This window comes from Delphinapterus leucas, chromosome 16 (assembly GCF_059928025.1).
Source record: "Delphinapterus leucas isolate spDelLeu-1000000601 "Yukka" chromosome 16, BTC_Dleu_Yukka2, whole genome shotgun sequence".
In the NCBI taxonomy this organism is placed as follows: Eukaryota; Metazoa; Chordata; class Mammalia; order Artiodactyla; family Monodontidae; genus Delphinapterus; species Delphinapterus leucas.
In genome coordinates, this window is record NC_143144.1 from 81,867,589 (window position 1) to 81,890,576 (window position 22,988).

Below are 22,988 nucleotides of genomic sequence, written 5' to 3' on the forward strand. Positions count from 1 at the left end.
CCTAGTCGGAAGCTCCTGTTCCCACAGCAGGTGCCCGAAGCCACCAGGGCCACTAATTGGCTTTTTGCTGTGTGCATGACATCTCACGTGGGAAGCCACAACCTGTTTGCGTTGCATCGTTGCAAGATCCCAGGGCCTGGTGCCCCATTGCTTGCCCTCCAGGAAGGGAGGTAGTGTCCTTGCTCAGGAAGCAGGACCAGAACTCTTGGTAAAGCTCCTGGCACTTCATGCACGGCGCCTGACACTGACCGTCCTCTTGAGGAGCTGTCTCCCTCGGAACTGTCTGTTGGGCCCCTGTGTGCCGTACGCTTGGGGGTGCCAAGCACTGTCTCTGTGTAACCTGGTGTGCTCCCCCTAAGAGTCTGGCAGGTTGGGCGAAATGCACCCAGTTTCTCTATTTTATCTGACGGCCCCTCTGGAGATGGTTGCGAAAGTCTCCTTGGGTCAGGTAAGCAGTCAGTGCCTATGTGATGATCAACGGTATAAACTAACTTTTGATGACAATTTTAGTATTTCGATAGGAAGAACTGTCAGAAGCCATTGTCAGAAATTGTTCTTAGACATCATTTGGCTGTGGATCTTCCTGTGTTGAGGTCAGCAGTAAAAACGAGGTGTGACCCATGGAGAAGACACAGCAAAGTCCCTGTGGGATTTTTTCTTTGCAAACAGATTGCGTCTGTTTTCTTCTAAGACGTCTGCAGCCTCTTTGAAACACAAGCGGATTGAGTTGCCATCTTTTACACTTCTTTGTTTTCTGTGCTATGTTGTGTATGAGACTTAGCATTAGGCTTGCAGATTTAATAGTGATCCAGCCATCCCCACCTCCATTATGGGGGGGCAGTCGTTCGATTTGCAATCAGTACTCATTAATAATAAAACCTGCTGTCTTTTTTCCTCCCAAAGGGTATATTTCCTGCTTCATATATTCATCTTAAAGAAGCCATAGTTGAAGGAAAAGGGTGAGTCTTGTCTTGATATTTAAATGAAGTCATGCAGTGATTGTATTTGGCCTGAGGCTCTTTGCAGGGCTATGTTGGGGGTTGGACAATGGGTGCCATTGACCCTGATGTGACAGGAGTTTGGGGAGAGAAGGGAAACTTCTGATCTAGGGCTGTCCATAGCATGGTTTTGAGCCTTCACACAGTCTTAAGTTAAGTCAGCGTCGGAACTGCAGTCAACCTCCTTGAACCTGATGCAGATTTGGAAAGCTTCGTAGTTCTTCCTCTGTGAGCCACCCTATTAGGCAAAGCCTGCACGGCGCCCCCAGCTCTGAATCCATTTTTCCGGAAGACTTTGCAGGCTGTGACACAAATGGGGTTGAGGGTGAAGCAACAGTTGTTAAATTGGGGTGTGTGTGAATTTACACGTTGCTTAATGCTGACGTATGTTTCCTAGAGGTCATAAAACTGATGTATAAGATCTTTAAAAGGACATTCGTAGAACAGAAACCCATTAGGCAGGAATGGCAAAGGAATAGCCAGGTGCGAACTTGGAGGAAGGAGCATTAAAATGTTTTCCTTTTTTGTCTCTGCTACGTCTTCACACTAGTTAAATATGTAAATGATCAAAGTACTAACGATATGATTACTGCAGAATGACATCTCTGTGGCTGATTACAAAGTTGCCTTTCCAAGCAGTGTACTTTTAACATACGAAAAGGACTAGGTCGGGCTCTGCAGTTCCGATTAAAACGAAGAAAATAATTTAGAGGCATAAATGTGATGACCTGTAATAGGGTCCTTTTTGCTACAGATAAAATGTTTTGTATGTACAGTTTCAAAGGGAAGTAAAAAGAGGAAAGTTTGGAAACTTTCACCCTCCTGTGGAAATAGTTGAATAAAGTGTGCTTTTCATGTATTGTACTTCAGTCTGTATCAGGATCAGTCTGGACATCAGACTGTATAGGAATTATTTTTTTAAAAAGCACTTTGATGTATATAAATGAGCATATGTAAAATGTAATTATGAAGCATAATAGTGAAGGACACAAGGGACTGTGTGGATTCTTGGTAAGTAGAGTCACCCCCTGACAGCCAGATGGACAGGCAGACAGACGCTTCTGTTCCTGTCCCTGGGTTAGTGTCACATGCCCCAGCGTGAGCAAACGAATGGGGCACCAGTGAAACAAGCAGTCTAGAAAGTTCTCTGCCGATGCTCCAGGGCTCCTGTGATTGCTCTTACTGATACCTGCCCTAACCCTCCCTCGGCTGTTGCCACCCAAACCTGGCTGCTTCCCGCCTCCCTCCTGGCAGAAAACCTCCTGCCTTCAGACGACCGGTGGCCTCACTCCGTACTTTTCCTCCGGATACCGTGGGCGTCACCTTCCCTTTCTTCTCCTGGTCCTTCCTCCTTTCCAGTGCCGGCCACTCTTCATCCTGCCCCTGCCTGTCTCCTTGCTGTCCAAGTTCATTATCCCGTCTCTCCTGCAGGCTCTCTGTCCTCTCTGTACATCGGCCTTCCTTCACGCTCAGACACCCCAGATCGTGGCTGTGTTGCGGCTGCCACCGATCCTGTACCTTTAGCCTCGTGACCAAGGCAATTCCCGTTTGTCCCCTCCCCTGACACCGACATGGTTACCACACCTCCTAATCGCCAGTGTCTTCTTAGCCCTCCTCTCTGGAGCTTGTCTGTCGCATCTGACACTGGCGGGCGTCCGCTGCACTCAGCTCCTGTGGCTTCTGGTGCTTCCCCCCCTGCATCACCCCTGCCTGCCCCTCTCAGGGCGCCCTCCTTACCTTCTGGTTCTCTGTTGCCCCTCCCCCCTTGAGGTGGCTTCTGTTCTTGCATCTCAGCTGTCCCCTCTCTGTGGGGAACACTTGGATGGGGACCTCCGGCCCTGACTTGTCCCATGACATCTGCTTCAGTCATGCAGAGCCAGGGAGCTCATATGAATCACCACCTGTGACAGGCACTGTCGGGTGTGTTTACTGCTGGCCCCCAGCAGGTAACAGGGTGGTTGCAGAGGTAACAGCACAGCCGCGTCAGATACCTTAGAGCCAGCTGGCACTCAGTCCAGGGGACAGATCAGGCCAATGCAGGAAAGAAGGTGAGAAGGATCCAGAGCTGAGACCGGGGTCCACCGTGTGCAGTGAGACCCTCCTTCCATGGGGAAAGCTGGGTCTCATTGAGTTCCAGGTGTCTCCTAGCCAGTGGGAAGAGCCCAGTGGACCCAGCGTGAAACTCAGGCTCTGTGACGTGAATGCAACCCAATTACTGACGAGCGTCCTCGCACTGTGCGTAGAGAAGCTCTCCCTGGAGGCTTTGCAGGGATGACATCACAGAATCATGATGCCAACCACATTTTCATCAACATCCCTACTGGGAAACTCAGTGACAGAGTTGGTAGGGCTGCTGTAACCATCACGTCCTGTAATGGACACTGATGATGTCCCAGCAGAGGGTAATTCCTAGCAGCACTTTCATGTGGGGTGGTCCCGTGGGCCACCGGGTCCCCGGATGTCTGGTCCCTGCTACTCCCGCTGGTGCACGTGGCCAGACGTCTCTGGAGGGACTGGCCCTCTCTCAGGGACTCCAGTGTTTCTTCCTTGGGGAGCACCCCGCCATCAATGAGTCATTGCAGCCTTGAACCCCGATTGTGAGCCACAGTCAGGGTCCTGCCCACAGGTCTGGGCTCCAGGCAGTTGAAGATACGTAGGTGGGACCTATTTCAATGCCCCCAGGACACTTCATGTTGATGGGAGTCTTGTCTGTTCAGGACCTGTAGGCCCAGGTGGTCTAACTTCACAAGCCACTACATTCAGTCTCTGACCCAGTCCCACATATCAATATTATGAGTCCTCCTTAGCGCAATGCCCGACGTAGAGCACGTGACCAGAAAACAGTGGTTGATTTAATAAAAACCAGCGCACAAATATTGGTAGACCGTGAGTCAAGAATAAGTCAAGGGTTAACCTTCTGGGGTGGAGAGAAAAGGGAAAGAGGATAAGCAGAATTTGGGGATCAGGGCACCTGTGGACACTTGAAAGCTGTAACCTCGCTCATATTTAGCTTAGCAAGGATAACTGCTTCATGTATATTATCATAGAATGAGTTTTAGGCCTGACGGAAATGTAAAAAATCATCTTATCCCAAACCTGCATTTTAATGCCACACAGACTGGTGGTAATTTACGGCATCTATAAAATAGATGGGTACGCATATTATGATATACTTTCCATTTCTCAGACCTTGATGTTCTGATGGGATGTTACTTGCCTCCTTCATCTTACCTTGACATACGAGGTAGATGGCTTACACGGAGGATGACGTACGAACGTTCTCAGACTCTGTACAGAAATTACTTGTCATTCGTAGAGATGTATGTATTCCTTTGTGGGCACAGTCTCATTTTGTATACTGTCTCTCCATTTGCTTAAATATTGCACACTGTGGCCTAGATTTGGAATTTACAAGGTACCCCTGGTTTAACGAAGCCATGACCGTCTCTCTCCTTTCCTACATCCTTCCCAGGCAACATGAAACGGTCATCCCAGGCGACCTCCCACTCATACAGGAAGTCACCACAACACTGAGAGAGTGGTCCACCATCTGGAGGCAGCTCTACGTGGTGAGAAAATGGGATTTTGAATCGGAGCTTAGCAATAGAGAAGGGTCTTTGTGGACCCCGCTGAACCAACAGGGTAGTTTGCCTTTTTCCGGGAACCTCAAAAGCAGAACTTGTGGGAGCGGGTCATACTTAGCAGCCTGGCCCAGTACTCTGGCCACCCTCAGGGACCATGTGCCCTTCCACCTGCTTTGTGTTGGGGTGTAGCCGTGCTGACTGCAGTGAAGTGGCTGTCAAGGAAGGGGCCATGGGTTTCACCTTTCCTTGTGTTGGAAAGGGAAATGGGCCGCTTTCAGGCTTTGGAAGACAGGCTGAGGCAACCTGCGCTGGGGTTCCCTCAAAGTTTGTATGTGAGTATGAAAGCGAAAATCTGCTTTGAAACTGTCGTAGGTGCTTCGTTACGGATGCAGTAGAGAGGGATGACTATCTTTGCCATTGTTTGCATGTAGGTAATGCTTCTTTTCATTTGAGAAAAATGACATAGTCTTCTAGACCTAAGCGTGTCTGTTGCAGAGGGACAGAAATACTTTACTTTCTGGCTTCGTGTGCGATGTCCAGTTCTCCTCATCTCGGAAGAAGCCTTATTAATGCAGCGAGTTTGGAGCCCTGACATCTTCCATTTCGTATTCCCCGGGGCATTTCTTTGCACATAAATTCATATTTACGGAAGCATACCTTTTGTTAAGCCTGTATTTCTCTTCAGAGTCTTGACTTCTCATCTGCTAATGTTGTCAGCACAAAGCTAGGACTCTGGAGGTAAGGCCGTGCTTCGATTTCTCGGGAACATAGAAAACTTCCCAGCGTCCCACAGCTGCTCTCCAGGCAGCCTTGTTGCTTTTGATTATACAGTGGTTTCCTATAAATGCACAGTAATAAGCTGTTGCAGTAATTGTTCATCAAATGTTCTCCAAAACCTAAAAGCGTAAAGTTAGCCGGGAATGTCTTGTGTAAATCTGAGCAATTTTGGAGTCGGTGTTTCATGTTAGCAATTTTTAAACAAAAATGCAGCAGCAAAACAAACAGGAGTTGATGCTGACAAATATGTTAGTGGACACGGTTGTAGCCATACAGTCCCGGAACAGGCGTTCCTAACTGTCACCTTGGTTTCTTTTAAAAAATTTACATTTGCCTCTTAGGGATTTACATTGCTAGGTTTGTGTAAAGCTAAACAACAGTGCTTATTTTATATATATATATATATATATAGATAGATAGATATAGATATAGATACACACACACACACACACACACATACATATTGCTCATAAATATTTTTTCCCCCTCTGCTCTGTGGCTGTAGACAAGTTAGGAAAATATTGAGGATTTTAGATATTTGGTAATGCTTTATAAAACTGGACAAGGAGAATTAATAAGATGGAAACAAACTTAATTTTAGAATAAACCAGTGACTTTGATTATTTAGTTTTCATTTAAGGAATTCAGATTATGGGAATTCCTTGGTGGTCCAGTGGTTGGTTAGGACTCAGTGCTTTCACTGCCGTGGGCCCAGGTCCAATCCCTGGTTGGGGAACTAAGATTCTGCAAGCCTTGTGGCGTGGTCAAAAAAAAAAAAAAGAAAGAAAGAAATTAAGATTAGGAACATACTAAGGAAAAAAGCTCATGGGATGGAAGATAATCTGTTAGGGCATGATAGGATGGGTAAGTGGTGGGGATCTAAGAAATTCCTAGAAAGGATGTCAAATATAGAAATAGTGGGGGTAAGAGATTCACCTGTGTAGAGGAGAAGTTATTCTAAAATGTAGCAATGACCACATTTTAATTTTTTATAGGCACCGTGCCATGTAGAATTTTATCAAGTTAGGTTTCAGCTAGTTTTTTTTCATGGAAAGAACCACAGGATTCTTTTTCCTTTGGGTGATTCCTCATTTTCTTGATGAAGTGTACTCTTTGCAGTGCTCGGGCTTCTCGTTGCGGTGGCTTCTCTTGTTGCAGAGCACGGGCTCCAGGCGCGTGGGCTTCAGTAGTTGTGGCTCGCCGGCTCTCGAGCGCAGGCTCAGTAGTTGTGGCTCATTGGCTCCAGAGCGCAGGCTCAGTAGTTGTGGCGCACGGGCTTAGTTGCCCTGCGGCATGTGGGATCTTCCTGGAACGGGGCTTGAACCCGTGTCCCCTGCCTTGGCAGGCGGATTCTTAACCACTGTGCCACCAGCGAGGTCCCTCTTGATGAATTGTACTCTTGCTGTTGCAAAACTGTTGCTATTCTTTGTACCATCAAACCCCTTGGAATATGTAGAAAGTGATAAGCGGTACGAATTTTGTATCTTGTTTGTGCTTCCCTTTTGGCGTAAACGCACCAAGAGCTTTTGTAGACTCAGATTTTGCCTTTTGCAGAAGCCTCTCTGCACAAGCCAAATGCACCACAGTCACCAGAAGAGCCCAGAGGCACATTCTCTTGTAGCTCAGCCGACAGGCCTCAGGGTTGAGTTTCTCTGTGTGCTGAGAATTATTGGGGGAGAAGGTATTCTGAAGTCTCAGTAGGCAGGATCTGTAGGCTGGGCACTTCCTCAGGGAGCTACAAGGGTTGCCCATTCATAGGCCAGATTCTAGAAGCTCCCGTGCTGGCTTTGAGGCTCCAAGTCCAGATCCTGCCCTGGTCTACTCTGGTTGGCTGGAATATGCAAGATCGTGCATTGTCTTTTATTCTTTTAATCTTTTCGTGTGTGATGGGAACCAAATTCTATCTAATGTGTTCAGTTGCATGTTAAAAACATCTTTAATTTGACATTAATTGAACATCATCATGTAAAGCACAGACATGTCTATTTGAGAAAAAAGACATCCACAGTGCTCTTTTAAATCAAGAACTTAACGACTGGCTTTTCCCCCCTCGTCTAGCAAGATAACAGGGAGATGTTTCGAAACGTTCGGCACATGATCTACGACCTTATTGAGTGGCGATCGCAAATTCTTTCTGGAACTCTGCCACAGGATGAGCTCAAAGAACTGAAGAAGAAAGTCACTGCCAAAATTGATTATGGAAACAGGTTTGTTTATTTGAAAGATGATTTCATGCTTATGTTATCCAATATAATAGCATCCCCATAAACCTTGAGGAGAATATAATCCTATCTTACGATAAAACAAAATTTCTAACATCAAAATAATGGCACGGGTTTCATTTTTAAAAGGATGAGCTGTTTTCTCTTGGATCCTGAAGATCAGGGGTTTTCTGAGTCACTGTTGAAAAGTATTTTTTTCAAGAAGATGGGCCTGGGATAACCTGTCATTGTCACTCTTTCAGAGGGGACCGCGCATTGATTCCCCTGACGGGGAACTTTTCCTTTCTGCTGACAGTATTTGACCTTGATTCCAGACATGGGGGTACTTTGTGTAGTAACAAAAGCACCAGGTTTCTTTCTGTGCAGTCCTGCGTTCTGAAAGTTGGAAGGGACATCGAAGGGCACCTTAAAACTTGGCACCAGTGTAGGGACGCCAGATTTGGCGAACAAAAATACAGCCAGCTGGTCTCTTCTCTTCTCCGTCATCCTGTGTGTGGTTGAATTTGCTCCTTGCCATGTCTTCTCACAAGACTTTCAGGATCAAGCGATTCCTGGCCAAGGAACAAAAGGAGAATTGTCCTATTCCCCAACGGATTTGAATGAAAACTGGTAATAAAATCAGGTAAAATTCCAAGAGAAGACATTGGAGAAGAACCAAGCTGGGTGTATAAGGAGCCTTGCGTGAGGTGGCGCACATTTATGCTGGGTCAGGATCACTTGCATGTTACCATATCTCTCTGAGACCCTCACTAGTATCTGGACAGCCGGATGTGTTTTATTTTTGTGTCAGTTTTTCTGCACTAGTGCAGAAACTATTATTATTGGCTTAATAATAAATATGTGAGACCTTTTTTTGGAAAAAGTATACAGCCAGCTAAATTTGCATTTTCGATATGAACAACACGTAATTGTTTTACAGGAGTATGTCTCATGCAGAAGTTCCCATTTACAGCAGGGTGCCGCCCAGCTCTGCTTGAATGCCTTTAACAATGGTGCACTCACTGTCCCGCAGAGATGCGTGTCCGAGCGTGGGCGTGCGTTTCTGATGTACAGTCATCCCAGCTCTCCCAGGTTCTGTAACCAGAATGAGGCCACGCCCTTTTCTGCCGGGTAGCTATTTGACTGTTCATATAATGTCAGAGCTGGAAGAAGCCTTAAAAAGTATCTGGTCACAGGACCCCCAGATGCTGGTCTGTATCAGAATCACTTGGAAAGCTTTCAAAATATAGCATCCTGGGAACCACTCCTTAAGGTCCTGATTGCTGGCGTCTGGAATACTGGCTAGAAACCCCAGTCTTTAGAAATAGACTTGGACTGTGACGGACAGCAGATTGGGAAACTACTGGTTTAGTCCAGCCTCGTCATTTTACACGTTAGGACGTAAAGCTCAGGAAGTAGCTCCATTCAGCTGAAGGGAGCCCTGGAAAAACTAAAAAAGTGTTTTGTAAAATCAGAATTGTAACAGTTTTGTTCTCTGGTAATTCAGACTTTCAAGTGTGAAAAGGTTTTAAAAGCTGCATTATTAGTAAGATGTAATGTTTGGATTAGAAAAGGCTACAGGAGAAGGCTTTTAATTTTTTTTTCCCCCAGGAAGCCAGAGATTTCTGGGTATAGGATATGAGATATTGTTGCAGTGAAACCCTCTTCAAGACCACCTGCCTAAAAACCCAAACTTTTGGAGCTTTGCTTCTATTTTCTCTTGGAGTATCATATTTTGAACTTATGTCCAGAAACCACCTGCTTAATTTGGCCGTGGGAAGCCAAAGTACATTATGTCGTGGAACAATCTAGTTAAGAAAGGGAAGTATTTCCAAACGTAATTTACTACTTTGATAGGAAATGCAGTCCTTAACAAGATAGGTTTTTGCCCAAGGAACTCAGATCTACTCCGTAACTTCTCTAAAGCCCAGTACTCTGTGCATATCTTTTTAGTTCCTTCTTCAGAAAACAAAATAGTAAAAAATAAAATCACTGTGTTGAAAGTCGGATTTTAAAGTGGTTTCTGGGAGACATTTGAGAATATGATTAAGGTCGTGGACCATCTCTCTAGGAAAATGCACATACATAACACATAAACATGCACACAGAATTTTGCACGTAATTTCAGGAAGTCCCCCCCTGCCGCCAGAGGTGCTTTGGGCTTCCACGGATTTAGTTTCTAATGGTGTTAGGGTCCCAGCTGCTGAGAATAGCGCATGGGATGGTTGGTGTGGAGATCCCTGAGAGACCACTTCCTGTCGCAGTTGCCACATGGCATTCCGGAAGGAGCATGGGCTCTGCCATGAGAGGGTTCTGGCTCAGAATCCAGGCCCTGGGGTCTTTTAGATGTTTCTCTGAGCTTAGGTTTCCTCCTTTGTGAAATGGGTCTGACCAGCTGTACTGGCGGGCCTGAGGGACCTGGCAGGGTGTACACAGCAGGCTGGAGCATGGCCAGAGCCTCTGCTTCTCAGGGAGCCTGATTCTGTGTGGCCTGCAGGACCTTCTGGTGCGTCCTCCTAAAGCCAGATGCTTTGTAGTTCTGCCCACGCCAGCACTGGCCCTGCCCACACCAGAACAGGAACCCCTACCCACCCTAAACAGCACTGACTCTGCCCACGCCAGCCCTGGCCCTGCCCACATAAGAACGGATCCCACTTCATTGGCATTGACTGTGCCCACATCAGAATGGATCCCACTTCATTAGCATTGACTGTGCCCACATCAGAATGGATCCCACTTCATTAGCATTGACTCCACCCACACCAGCACTGGCTCCTCCCAGGGAACGAGCAGTAATATTTAAGAGGGAGGGGCTTTCCCAAATTGGTGAATCTTGTTACAGAGACAGCTAATAAGAGCATATTACCTCTTGAAATCCCTCACTATCATTACAACCACTAAGGTTCTTTTCATGCAAAGGGAAAAGCCTCTATTCGTTTAAAAGCCCGTTTACCCTGGGCTGCCGACAGGCCCAGTTGGTCTTGTTTCACCATCCGTGAATTTGCTCAGTAGATATATTAACAGGACAAAATGAGGTTTTTGTGATTGCCTTCCACAAATAGTGCAGTGGTCCAGCACAACTGACAAAACTGAACCTGCTTGACACGTTATTAGACTCATTCACCTGTAGCTTTAAGGTGTGTGACCTTCGGAGAAGTCAGAGATTAGTTCATCTAGATGGAGGTTTTACTGCCAAGTCAACTTTCCTCTTCAACTTGTAACTGTTAAAGATGTTCTCTAACTGAAATTTATCTTCATTTCAAAAGATGTTTTCCTTTGTTGTATGGTTAAAAAAAATAAAAACGCCCCGCTTCTATAGACTTGTTAATAGCAGGAAGAAAAATCCAAAAGGCAAAGTGTAAGGCATCTGTGGTTAAGATCCTCACGTCTTATTAAAAGAAAACCAGAACACACCACCGTAGCACAGCCCTTGGTTTCTTTCTTTATATAATTGCCTTTGTTTATTCTTTAAATAAAAATTGTGGTAAAAATCACCTATTTCGTTGGATTTGGGGAAATGGAGAGAATGTTGCCAAAAACCATTTCCAGATATAGACGGACAGGCTTATTACTCAGATGCTGCCTGTGTTTTAAGGCGGCTGCTACATTTAGCCATCTGCAGAAATGCTTAACATCACTGTGGGTGACTTCCGTACGTTCTGTGTTGAAACAGTAGAACGTCTTTATCGAAAATCTTCTGTTGGGCTAATTAAGGGATTAGAACTGACTCTAGGTAGAAGGAAAGTAGTGCAGTAGAAGCTGCCAGAGACAGTGGTGAGGAAATGGAGTGGTGGGTGTGCCTCTGCCCCGGCTTTTCCTTCCTCCCACCTGTCCCCCACCACCAGCTGTATATATTTGGGCATATTGGTGGGCATGTGACTGTATATACGTACACATACACACACAAATTTATATACACACATGTGCCACAGCATATACATGGCATGTGTGTGCTTTAAACTGTCCATACAGGGCTTCCCTGGTGGCGCAGTGGTTGAGAGTCCGCCTGCCGATGCAGGGGACGCAGGTTCGTGCCCCGGTCCGGGAAGATCCCACATGCCGTGGAGCGGCTGGGCCCGTGAGCCATGGCCGCTGAGCCTGCGCGTCCGGAGCCTGTGCTCCGCAACGGGAGAGGCCGCAACAGTGGGAGGCCCGCGTACCGCAAAAAAAACAAAAACAAAAACAAAAACAAAACAAAACAAAATTGTTTATACAGTTCACATGGTAATTAGCAACGTACATTTCATTCGGACTTTGTAGATCTGTAAGACAAAGCCACTACGGCAATGGAAGGAAAAACTGAATAAGTTTTTTTTTTTTTTTTAATTCCAAGGGTATACATTTTAAGTTAAAGGCGGTGACCTTGCAGAATTGTGTTTCCTAATATTGTGTGGGTGACCCCGACTTGCAGTGATGTTTTCTGCTCAGTTGCTGGGACTGAAGTTTGTTAGAGAATTCAGAGCCCTTGGGTTGTGAAGTTCTGAATTCTTGTTGTTCTAGGATCCTTGATTTGGACTTGGTGGTGAGAGATGAAGATGGGAACATTCTGGATCCAGAACTAACTAGCACGATTAGTCTTTTCAGAGCTCATGAAGTAGCTTCTAAACAAGTGGAGGAAAGATTACAAGAAGAAAAGGTAAGTTCACCTCTCTGTAATATGCCATTTACACATGGAACACATTTTCTCAGCAGCAGTTTTCTACATTAGTAAAACATGATCAGTGATGCCCATTATGTGCACTGAAAAGGACCTGAAAAGGCACAGCTACACAGTATATTTCATACGACGAGGGGTGGAATGGAGCCCAGCGTCAAAACATGCTGCTGATGACCTGAAAGCATTTCAACTCTGAGAGGGGTGTGCTTCAGCTCAGGGGGCAGGGTTTTAATGACATTGGCTTTGTGGTCTTAGCTCGTGGGAAACAATACTCGATTTTGTGTTTCCTCTGATAGGAGTAGGAGAGTGACATATCTAAGCTCAGTGATCTTATTTGCAAAGCAGAAATAGAGACACAGACGTAGAGAACAAATGTATGGATACCGAGGGGGAATGGGGGGTGGGAAGAACTGGGAGATTGGGATTGACACATATACACTATTGATGCTACGTATGAAAGAGACAACTGATGAGAACCTACTGTATAGCACAGGGAACTCTACTTAATGCATTGTGGTGACCTAAATGGGAAGGAAATCCAAAAAAGTGGGGATATATGTATATGTAAGGCTGACTCATTTTGCTGTACAGCAGAAACGAACACAACATTGTGAAACAACTATACTCCAGTAAGAATTAATTAAAAAATAAGCTCAGTGAGGGCAGGGAGCACGTATCTTATTGATCTTTTCCATCTTCCGTGGCCTTTAATGGTATCTTGTATGTAGTTGACACTGAGAACTCGATTGCCTGATCGAGCCATCCATCATTCAGCAGCTGTTGCGCACCTACGCTGTGCCAGGTACTGAGGCCATAATGACGAAGAGCAGGGATGCCCTCGGAGGGTTTGCTCTAATGGGAGAGCCAAAAAGTAGACAAGCAACTCCACATGTAGTCTCCGTTCTGATTCATTGACTGGGCCCCAAAGTGTTCTGTATCTGAAGAAAATAGTGTAAGCTGTTATGCGACTGGGACCATTGCACAGGGCACTGTTATTTTCAGTTGGGTGCGTGCCTGTGATGAGAGTGTCAGGTGAGGACAAGGAAGGCGCTGCATGAAGGGCTTTGCTGTGTTACTGCAGCTGGTTTCACATGGTTTTCTGTTCTGTAGGGAATGAACAAAGCAAGGGGTAGCCGAGAGTGTTGCTCTTGTCGACTTTCTGTTGTATTGTTTTATTTCCACTGACAGTCTCAAAAGCAGAACATAGACATTAACAGACAAGCCAAGTTTGCTGCCACCCCTTCTCTGGCCTTGTTTGTTAACCTCAAAAACGTGGTGTGTAAAATCGGAGAAGATGCTGAAGTGCTCATGTCTCTGTATGACCCAGTGGAGTCCAAGTTCATCAGGTCAGTGACATTCCCCGGCTGCTGTCTTTCCTCTTTGGTTACTGTTGGGAAGATGGCCTCGGGACCCCCCACAAAGTCTTGCTTTTGCAGGGAGCCCTAGGGGTGATCAGCTGGCCAGACTTCCCCCAGGTAGCTGAACTCTGCGTCCGGGTCAGCTTTTCTGCACGTACGTGGATATTTGATGGTAAAGCTGAGTCTTGTAATGTTATAAGGACCTCGCAACTACAGCTTGAAGTCATGCTTCCTATGTTGTCTTTAGAAGATGTTTTGTTTGTTGACCCCGCCCCCCCCAAGCCACACCCAATGTATTGATCTTGTCTTAATCTTGCTTTTTCGAGCTTTGGTTCTCTGTGAATGTCATTTCTGCACCTTTGACCTACTGTGATTTCTCCGAGATGGTTGGCTGGAATACAGTGTCTAGAAGGGTGCCTGCTATGTAAAGGCTCTCAAAGAATGTTTGTTCAATAAATATTGTAAATCCCATCTCTGCCATGTCTGTCCTTTCTCACGTGCTCTCTTTCTCAGTTCTTGTTTTTGTTCCTCAGTATAACTTTCTCTTTGTCCAGAGGGAAAAAGTATGGTTTAAACTGTGTGTGTGTGCGTGTGTGTATGTGTGTGTGTGTGTGTGTGTGTTTTAAAAGTCTAGAATCTTCACTCGTATTTTTGAAAATTTAAAAACTTAGTATATGACAGAAAACAACAAATTTCATCGCCACTTCTGATAAGGACTTTATTTCTTCTTGTAGGATTCAGTATGTATTTTTAGGTCATATTTGGTTTGTGTCAGGCTCTGAAATTATCAGGCAGTTTTACTTTATACTATAAATGAATGAATGGTGAATGTGAGACTATAATTGCTCCAAATGAACAGATATGCTTTTCATAATAAACTTTTAACATATACACACAACTGTGTAAAATAAACAACAGCGACCTACTGTATAGCACAGGGAACTATATTCAGTGTCTTGTAATAACCTATAATGGAAGAGAATCTGAAGCAGAATGCATATGTATATAACTGAATCACTTTGCTGTGCACCTGAAACTAACACAACATTGAAATTAACTAGACTTCAGTTTAAAAAAGTGGTTAAAAAAGTAATAAAAACTTTGAAATGCCCTTTGCATATAGTTCCTTTGGAATTATCACCCTGAGCATCCAAAATTAAAACCTCAGGGATTTTGTATAGGCCGTCCCTGCATACCGTCCTGTACGGAAATTGCTTATATGTTAATGGCAGAGCAGCTGTATCTGATGTGGTTGATATTTCTGAACCCATTTAGTTGTCTGCGTAGTGGACCTCCGTGGTATTAATTAAAAGTCAGTGTGGATGTACATTTGGTACCCTGAGCATCCAAAATTAAAACCTCAAGGATTTTGTATAGGCCGTCCCTGCATACCGTCCTGTACGGAAATTGCTTATATGTTAATGGCAGAGCAGCTGTATCTGATGTGGTTGACATTTCTGAACCCATTTAGTTGTCTGCGTAGTGGACCTCCGTGGTATTAATTAAAAGTCAGTGTGGATGTACATTTGGTACCCTGTTCTATTTGGGAAATTAATTTGCTTTTGTTTCTTTTTTTCAAGTGAAAACTACCTGGTTCGCTGGTCAAGTTCAGGATTGCCTAAAGATATAGACAGATTACATAACTTGCGAGCTGTCTTCACTGTAAGTGCACCCAAAGATGCGCATTTGAATCCCTCACCATCCTAAGGACTATTGAATGACCGCCCTCTGACTTCTCACCGCACTAGAGCATGGGTCCTTGGGATGCCTTTAATACTCCTTAATTTACTATAACAACATAACTGCCCAGGAATCTTCTGGGTCTCTAGCTACCCTTGGAATCCCAATGACAAAGATGTACTTCATTACGTTGAGTATGTCTCTTAAACTTGGATCTTAAGTTCATTTAATGCTAATTGACTTTGTGATTCAGCTCCTTTTTGTCTTGTGAATGACTTATTAAAATGCTAAAAACTGGTTGGAGAAAAGAGTCGCAGTCCATCTTTCTACTGTCTGTTTCAATTGAACCTGCATTGAATAATGGTTCTCCAAAATAACTTACGGAAATTAATATTTCTAGGATCTCGGAAGCAAAGACCTGAAACGGGAGAAAATCAGTTTTGTGTGTCAGATCGTTCGAGTGGGTCGCATGGAACTGAGAGACAATAACACAAGGAAGCTGACCTCCGGCTTGCGGCGGCCTTTCGGGGTGGCTGGTAATCCACTTCTTTCCTTTCTCTTAAGAGTTGCAAGATCATCACCTTTGCCGTGAATACGAGCTGCCCTTGAATATTGGACAGCGGGCTGCTTGATTTATAAGCTTTTCTGTTGGAGAGAAAAAAAAAAAATGTATTCGTTCTTCTCTGCATGGGTTCAGGTCCACATTCAGCTCAGGGTCTTTGCTCCACCAGCTTCAGGGGCGAATTGTATATTTGGTTTGAAGGTGGATCCTATCTCCTGGAGGAGACCCTGACCCACATGCTCATCCTGGAGGGAAACCAGTCACTGGAGGGTTGCAGGGTTTCTGGACTCGGCGATTGACAGATTTAGGAATGAATTTACACAGAATGGTCAAAGGGATGAAAAGGTAGAAGGAGCAGAAAGCCCGGAGAGGACAGAGTTCTCTTCAAATAGGGGCCTTTTATCCTGCAGACGTGTGCTCTGTGTTTGTTTTGTTTTTGGTGACAGCACAAGTAAAGGGAGTGATGAGTTATCTCTGTGGAGGGGAGAGGAAAGTGTCCCCAAGATGTCCTAATTAGTTGACCTCTTTCAGTGTCACTTTCATTTTTCACAATTTGGGAAGTGATTTTTCTCTCACGATTTGATGGCTGCAGTGGAGTTTCATTACGCAGCCCTCTATTTCTTCCTGTCCTTTTTGGGATTCTTGGGATTTATATCAATAGGTATGTGAGAAAATTCTTCCTTTCTGATACATCACTGGATTTCTTGTATGAGCAGAGATGGAAGGACTCTTTACCTGGGCTACCAGGAAACTCAGGGCTTAGTTTCGTTTAGTTTTGTTTTGGCCCATTTTAAACAGATTTTATTTTTAGAGCAGTTTTAGGTTCAGAGCAAAAGGGAGCAGTGGGGTGAGGTAGGGAGGGGGCAAGCGATCTCTCACCGTCCACGTTCATCCCAGAGGGCTGGCTTTCCTGAGCTGTTGAGCTGGTGTGTTTCTATAGATGCTACGTAAGGACCTGAGCCTTCTGCTTATGTGTTTCCCAACTTCCTACTCCTGTCTGCTCTGAGAATGAGGGAGGACATTTCGTCGTGCGATGTGGCCATGTACACTTTGGGCGCAAAAGGTAAATCTTTTAAGGCAACGATTCTCAGCCCTAAGTGTATTTCTCATTTGCACTTACACAATCATATACACAGCCTGGGGAGCTATTAAAACATATTCTTGTCCAGGTATGCGGTGCACATCCTTGAACTTGGATCTTTGTGTCTCTTCTGACTGTTGGGAGAGGACGAACCCCTAGAAGCGGATGCTGTGCATCTTGGCCACCTGGATGTGTGGTGCCCAGTGGCTATGAGCAGGCTGTGGGGAGTTGTCACTCGAGCCTGCTTCTCATCCCTGCCTTCTTGGCTTTCTACCTGTGCTGTCCCTCCTCCATCACCAGCATCCTGACGCCACCTTCCGTCTACCCCCTGCATCGTGTGATGTCATGTTTCTGGGCCATTTAGATCCTCCTCTGTCACACACCTTCGGTGACTACATACTGCTGGACTCTTGGCTTTCTTTTTTTTTTTAATAGATCTTTATTGGAGTGTAATTGCTTCGCAATACTGTGTTAGTTTCTGTTGTACAACAGAGCGAATCAGCCGTATGCACACACACGTCCCCATATCCCCTCCCTCCCACCCTCCCTATCCCACCCCTCTAGGTGGTCACAAAGCACCGAGCCGATCTCCCTGTGCTATGCAGCTGCTTCCCACTAGCTATCTGTTTTACATTTGGTAGTGTATACATGTCCATGCTACTCTCACTTCGCTCCAGCTCCCCCCCCGCCCCCCCCCGCCCCCCGTGTCCTCAAGTCCATTTTCTACGTCTGTGTCTTTATTCCTGACCTGCCCCTAGGTTCTTTGGAACCTTTTTTTTTTTTTAGATTCCATATATATGTGTTAGCATACGGTATTTGTTTTTGTCTTTCTGACTGACTTCACTCTGTATGACAGACTCTAGGTCCATCCAACTCATTGCAAATAACTCCCTTTTATGGCTGAGTAATATTCCATTGTATATATGTGCCACATCTTCTTTATCCATTCCTCTGTCGATGGACACTGTGGTTGCTTCCATGTCCTGGCTATTGTAAACGGTGCTGCAGTGAACATTGGGGTACATGTCTCTTTTTTGAATTATGGTTTTCTCAGGGTATCTGCCCAGTAGTGGACTCTTGGCTTTCTTAAGATGGACCCTCATACCTGAACATAGAAATGCTTGGGCTCTTACTTTGGGGGTGACACCCCCAAGTCCTTCATTCTTCCCTGGGCAACGGGGACCTTTGATGGCCAAAGTCCCAATCACAGCGAGAACTTTCTTCACCAGGACCTGTGTGCTGAAGACCAGTGAGGGAAAGACATGGTGATGGGCGATTTCAACGCCTTTCCCTCTGAGATTGGGCTGGGGGCCCAATGGGGCTGTCGCTCCCAGGAAGTAGCAGAGCTAAGGCTGCTTTCAACTTACTGGTGCTCAGACCTAGGTTTTGTTTCTTGCTCACATGCTGCCTTCCTGCCAGTAGTTGCTGGGCTCCTGGATGTGTCCAGGGCTAGAGACGGGGCTTTGACAAGGGAGCTGGATTATCAGAGAGACTCATAGTCAGCTGGTGGGATGAGTCCCAGAGGAGAGAGGTCTGCGGACACAGGAGAGCTGCTCACTGCGGCCTGGGCTGCAGGAGGTAGTCTCCTGGGTTCAGACTCACTTGTTCTGACCCATATAGAGCCAGTTGTCTGCAAATACCGAAGGCTGATTGGACTTGGGCTGAAAAATGAGCTCTATTTGTTGGTTCAGAACTGGTGGTAAAGATGTAGTCTTGGCCATATGCGCATCTTAACAACAGGAGCGATGCTTCTGCTCTGGTCCTGCAAATCCCTTCCCCCTTTTTAGGGTGGAGGGAGGTGGTAGAAATGGAAATTGTCCCCATTTTTAATATATGATTGTATGTTGTTAAAGAGGGGACCGTGCAGAAGGAATTAAGTGAGGCGTGTTGCTCACTTACCTGCAGTCAGTTGTGGTAGCCGAGCAGAGACAGAGCACGTGTCCAGTGCCCCTAGGGCTCTTCTCGGGGTTCCTCGCTGTGTTGGTCTGAGCTGGGCATCGGTGATGTTCCAGCTGCCAGATTTGGGGCAAATTCATTCAGGTCTTTGAGCCTAGTTTCCTCAACCATACAGTAGGTGAGTGAGGGGATTAGCTGTCCAGTGTTTCTTGAAATGGTGTCCACGGATGTCAGCACGGGGCGGGTAAACCGTAGCCACTTGATGTACTGTTTCCTTGCTGGGGCCGTGCAGTGGCTGACGTGAGGCTCCAGAACGGTGCTGTCCAGTGTGGTCGCCCTGCCACATGTGAAATCAGAGTAAAAATTCAGTTCCTCCATTCCACCGGCCACATTTCAGATGCTCCTTGGGATAGAACATTTCATCCACACACAAGGTTCTATTGGAAAATGCAACTCAGTCGGTGCCAGTTGGGTAATAGACAAAGGAATTTATTAAGTGGAACTCTGCTGTTTAAGCCCCAACCCCATTTGGGCTGGTGTTTCCTGATAACTTGATTGGTCTTTCAAACGTGGAAATACTTTAAACTTGAATATAAGAAAATTCCACCAGTTTATGCTTGTTTTTGGTCAGAGGACATTCTGATGTTCTTTTGTTTGTTTGTCTTCTATGATGATAGCATTTAAGCAAAACCGCCTCTGTTCTTTTCTTGTCCCCAGTGATGGATGTAACAGATATAATAAATGGAAAAGTAGATGATGAAGACAAACAGCATTTCATTCCCTTTCAGCCGTAAGTATGGGGCAAAGTACTTAACCAGATAGAATATGGAAAATGTATGTTTGTAATAATTATGTTTATAATTCAGTTTATAAATTCAGCACAAACAGGAATTGATTATTGAATAATAATGAAACATCTGTTTAGTCGCTGCTCTAGTGAAGGGCATTTTTGTAGTCGCAAGAAACCTGGGTTAAAGTTTATGGTCTTGCGAGTAGAAGATTTTACGTGTGATCCCTGACATGCCTTATCATGTGGGACACTCAGAATTACAATTCCAATCTGAGCATGCATGTTTCTTTACATAATTGATTTATTCTAGTAGCTATTCACATTTTCAAAGTACAGTAGTTTCAAATTCCTCATGGGAAGTTGCTGTCTTCAAAATAAAAAAACTGCACACAATAAGAATGAATTCTTTTGTAACTTGTGATTTTTCTGTCTCTGGGGCTGCCTCGAGTGGACGTTGTCTGTGCTTGCCATTTTTAGGGTTTGTCTAGTTCTGGCCTGAAGTCTATAGAGAGGTGTGCTTGGAAAGCACTTGGAGGAGATTCATTAAATTGATTCTCCGATTTGAAGGTAGTTCCCGTGGAAAAGGTTGAAAGAATTGGTGTTATTTCCCTGGAGATTAAAGCCAGAGGGCACGTGGATAATGGTCTGTAGTCCCTTCAAGGGCACTTCTCCACCTTAGACAGAGAGAAAGGAGGAGGAATTAGAGGGGTTTAGGTTAACTACAAGAGGGGGCTTCCTCCTGGCGGTGTGAAATCTTAGAAGACAGAGTAAAGGATAAATTGAGTTAGAATGACCTGTCATAGTGCCCTGCATTCTGTCTTTTCTCCTCATTTCTCTTTCTACTTAAGTGATTCCAGGCTTGAAAGAAATTTTATTTTAGCCAGTTCCGGTTGTTTTCAGGTGTTGGCTGAGGGGGTTTGGAGGTTGGCGGGTGGCGGGGGGAGTCCTGTCCTGGGGGGCTGGGGGAGCAGGAGGTGGTCTCCCTTTGCACCCCTGTCTTTGCACGACGGACTGCGCCTTCAGCCCCGGGCTTGAGAACCACTTGTTTAAGGTGGAACAGAGTGGTTTCCTTTACAGGCAGGTGATCTGGTCAGACAGCATCTTGAAGCATGGCTCAGTAGGCATTTAGAATAACAGAAAACATTGCATTAATGTGCTTGAAATTGAGGTTCACTTTTAGGTATCTCACCACACAACTGGAGGCGAAGGTTTTTTGTGGCTTCATTGCTTTAGATTTATTCTTCTGTCCAACACTGTAACCACTAGCCACATGTGGCCATTTCAGTTCATGAAAATTCACTAAAATTAAATATTTAGTGCCTCCATCACACTAGTTCCATTTAAAGTCTTCAGTACCACAGGTGGCTAGTGGCTACCAGATTGGTCAGTGCAGGTAGAGAACATTTCCGTCATCATAGAACGTTCTGTTGGAACGTGATACTTTGGAATCATACCTGGTGAAGAGAGTTACAAAGGGGACTCCATTCTGCAGAATCTGGAAGTTTCTTTAGTAAACAAGGAGAACATAGTCTTGGAATATGGAAAACGATACCATTAAGTTGCCCATGAGAAAAACAATGCAGCCCAGTGATGGTTTGAATGCTGTTTTATTCATTAGACCTCCGAGTTTCTTGATGCCCAAATGCACCAGTGCATTGAAATTACCTGTTGCCTACTAGTGTCTTCTGGGAAAAGTCAAGGGAAAAAAAAAACTTGGGTTACGGTTTGAAAAGTGAAGGGGGTTAGTTTTAGACTCACTAATCTCAATTTCACCGGGACTTGTTACGACCTACTTGAGGTGGCATCTTGCTGCCACTTTTTTCTCTCTTGTAGTGAAATGTCCACTTTAATTACATGTTCACTTCTTACTGTAATTTGTAACTTCTTGCTCCATTAAAGGAAGACTGATATACAGATTCGTATGTTCAGTGTTAGAAACAAAAGAGAAGCATGATTTTAATAGCAAAATAAGCAATGGAAGTAGTTCTTTGGGAAATGCCATGCTAATGAAACCCATATTTTGCTCCATTAAAACTGATTTTTTATACCACAGGGTAAATTTTAGGGAAGGAAGCATAGAGTACATTTCTCTCTCTCTGTTTTTTTTTTTTTTTTTTGCGGTATGCGGGCCTCTCACTGCTGTGGCCTCTCCCGTTGCGGAGCACAGGCTCCGGACGCGTAGGCTCAGCGGCCACGGCTCACGGGCCCAGCCGCTCCGTGGCATGTGGGATCCTCCCGGACCGGGGCACGAACCCGCATCCCCTGCATCGGCAGGTGGACTCTCAACCACGGCACCACCAGGGAAGCCCTCTCTCTGTCTTTCTTAACTTGGTGAAGTAAATGAAAACAGCACTCAGCTTTCTTGAGTAATGTGGGCTCAAGTGATGAATAGCGCTTGTCCTAGTTTCTAGAAATGATTTTAAACATTACATACCTGATGTACATTTTCTTGCTTGTTACATATTGTGCTTTGCTGTGCTACACGGTATTTCCCTTTGCCCATGTCGCCTGTTTGTTTCTATTTTCTCAGTCCTGGTGCAGCTTCTATTAAAAGCTCCTGATCCATGAGTCCCCAAAACATTGATGGTTTACATTCATAATTGTGTCAGCTTTACTCTTCAGGCATGGTAGTTGTGTTCTCTGAAGATTATACCACTCTTCACATTTAATTATTTTAGGCTACGTTGAGTACACAGTCTGATGGGGCAGAGTGGTTGCTACCCAAGCTTCCCAAGCACTTAGGTCCGAGGGATCTTTTGTTTTTTTTTTGTCTTGGTTTTGCTTTTCCCTTCAAAGCACCCACCCCTTGACCTATGCTATATGGTCAAGAATTAATGAAAAAGAAGAAATGGTCATAAACATTCCTTGGGATTAAATGCTGTTCGGCCATGTTATTTTCAGATAAGTTCCCTTTTTGTAAGTTGTCTGATAGACACGGAGTGGTGCTCTGGTTCACTTTTATTTCCCGGGGATGGGGCCGACCTCGTTCGCTTTACTTCTCTTGTGCGGTTCAGCATTTTCCTGATCAATGCTCTTCCCTGTCTCTCTTGTCACCTATCCTGTCCTTTGTCGTGCATTGACTTGTGATGACTCTCTCTCGCACTCGGTGATGATGATCTCTTGTGTTCCCTTGTTACCGTGACCTCTGGGTCCCTGTGCCCCTTTGTCTCCTGTGGTCTTGGTCGTCCCGTGCCCTCCAGGCTCGCGTTGGACGACGCCATTCGACACAAGCCGCTGAACATGTCATCCCGTTTTTCACCCAGGGTGGCGGGGGAGAATGACTTCCTTCAGACTGTTATAAACAAAGTCATTGCTGCCAAAGAAGTCAACCACAAGGGCCAGGGTATGTATTCTATGGTTTTGTTTCTATAAGAGTCCGTTTGCATGAACTTGGGGACATGCCG

At 45.2% G+C, this 22,988-nt stretch overlaps 1 protein-coding gene and 1 pseudogene across 1 annotated transcript in view; both read left to right on the forward strand.

Annotated features, from left to right (window-relative positions):
- DOCK1 (dedicator of cytokinesis 1) overlaps positions 1-22,988 on the forward strand; it is a 527,459-nt gene that overhangs the window by 61,447 nt on the left and 443,024 nt on the right. The window contains exons 4-12 of the mRNA XM_089898353.1: positions 904-959; positions 4,471-4,567; positions 7,418-7,566; positions 12,061-12,196; positions 13,406-13,563; positions 15,156-15,237; positions 15,656-15,791; positions 19,512-19,584; positions 22,785-22,927. Coding sequence (XP_089754479.1) covers positions 904-959; positions 4,471-4,567; positions 7,418-7,566; positions 12,061-12,196; positions 13,406-13,563; positions 15,156-15,237; positions 15,656-15,791; positions 19,512-19,584; positions 22,785-22,927 — 1,030 coding nt within the window. The remainder of the gene's footprint in view (positions 1-903; positions 960-4,470; positions 4,568-7,417; positions 7,567-12,060; positions 12,197-13,405; positions 13,564-15,155; positions 15,238-15,655; positions 15,792-19,511; positions 19,585-22,784; positions 22,928-22,988) is intronic.
- On the forward strand, positions 7,573-12,054 carry LOC149747347 (large ribosomal subunit protein eL39-like; annotated as a pseudogene).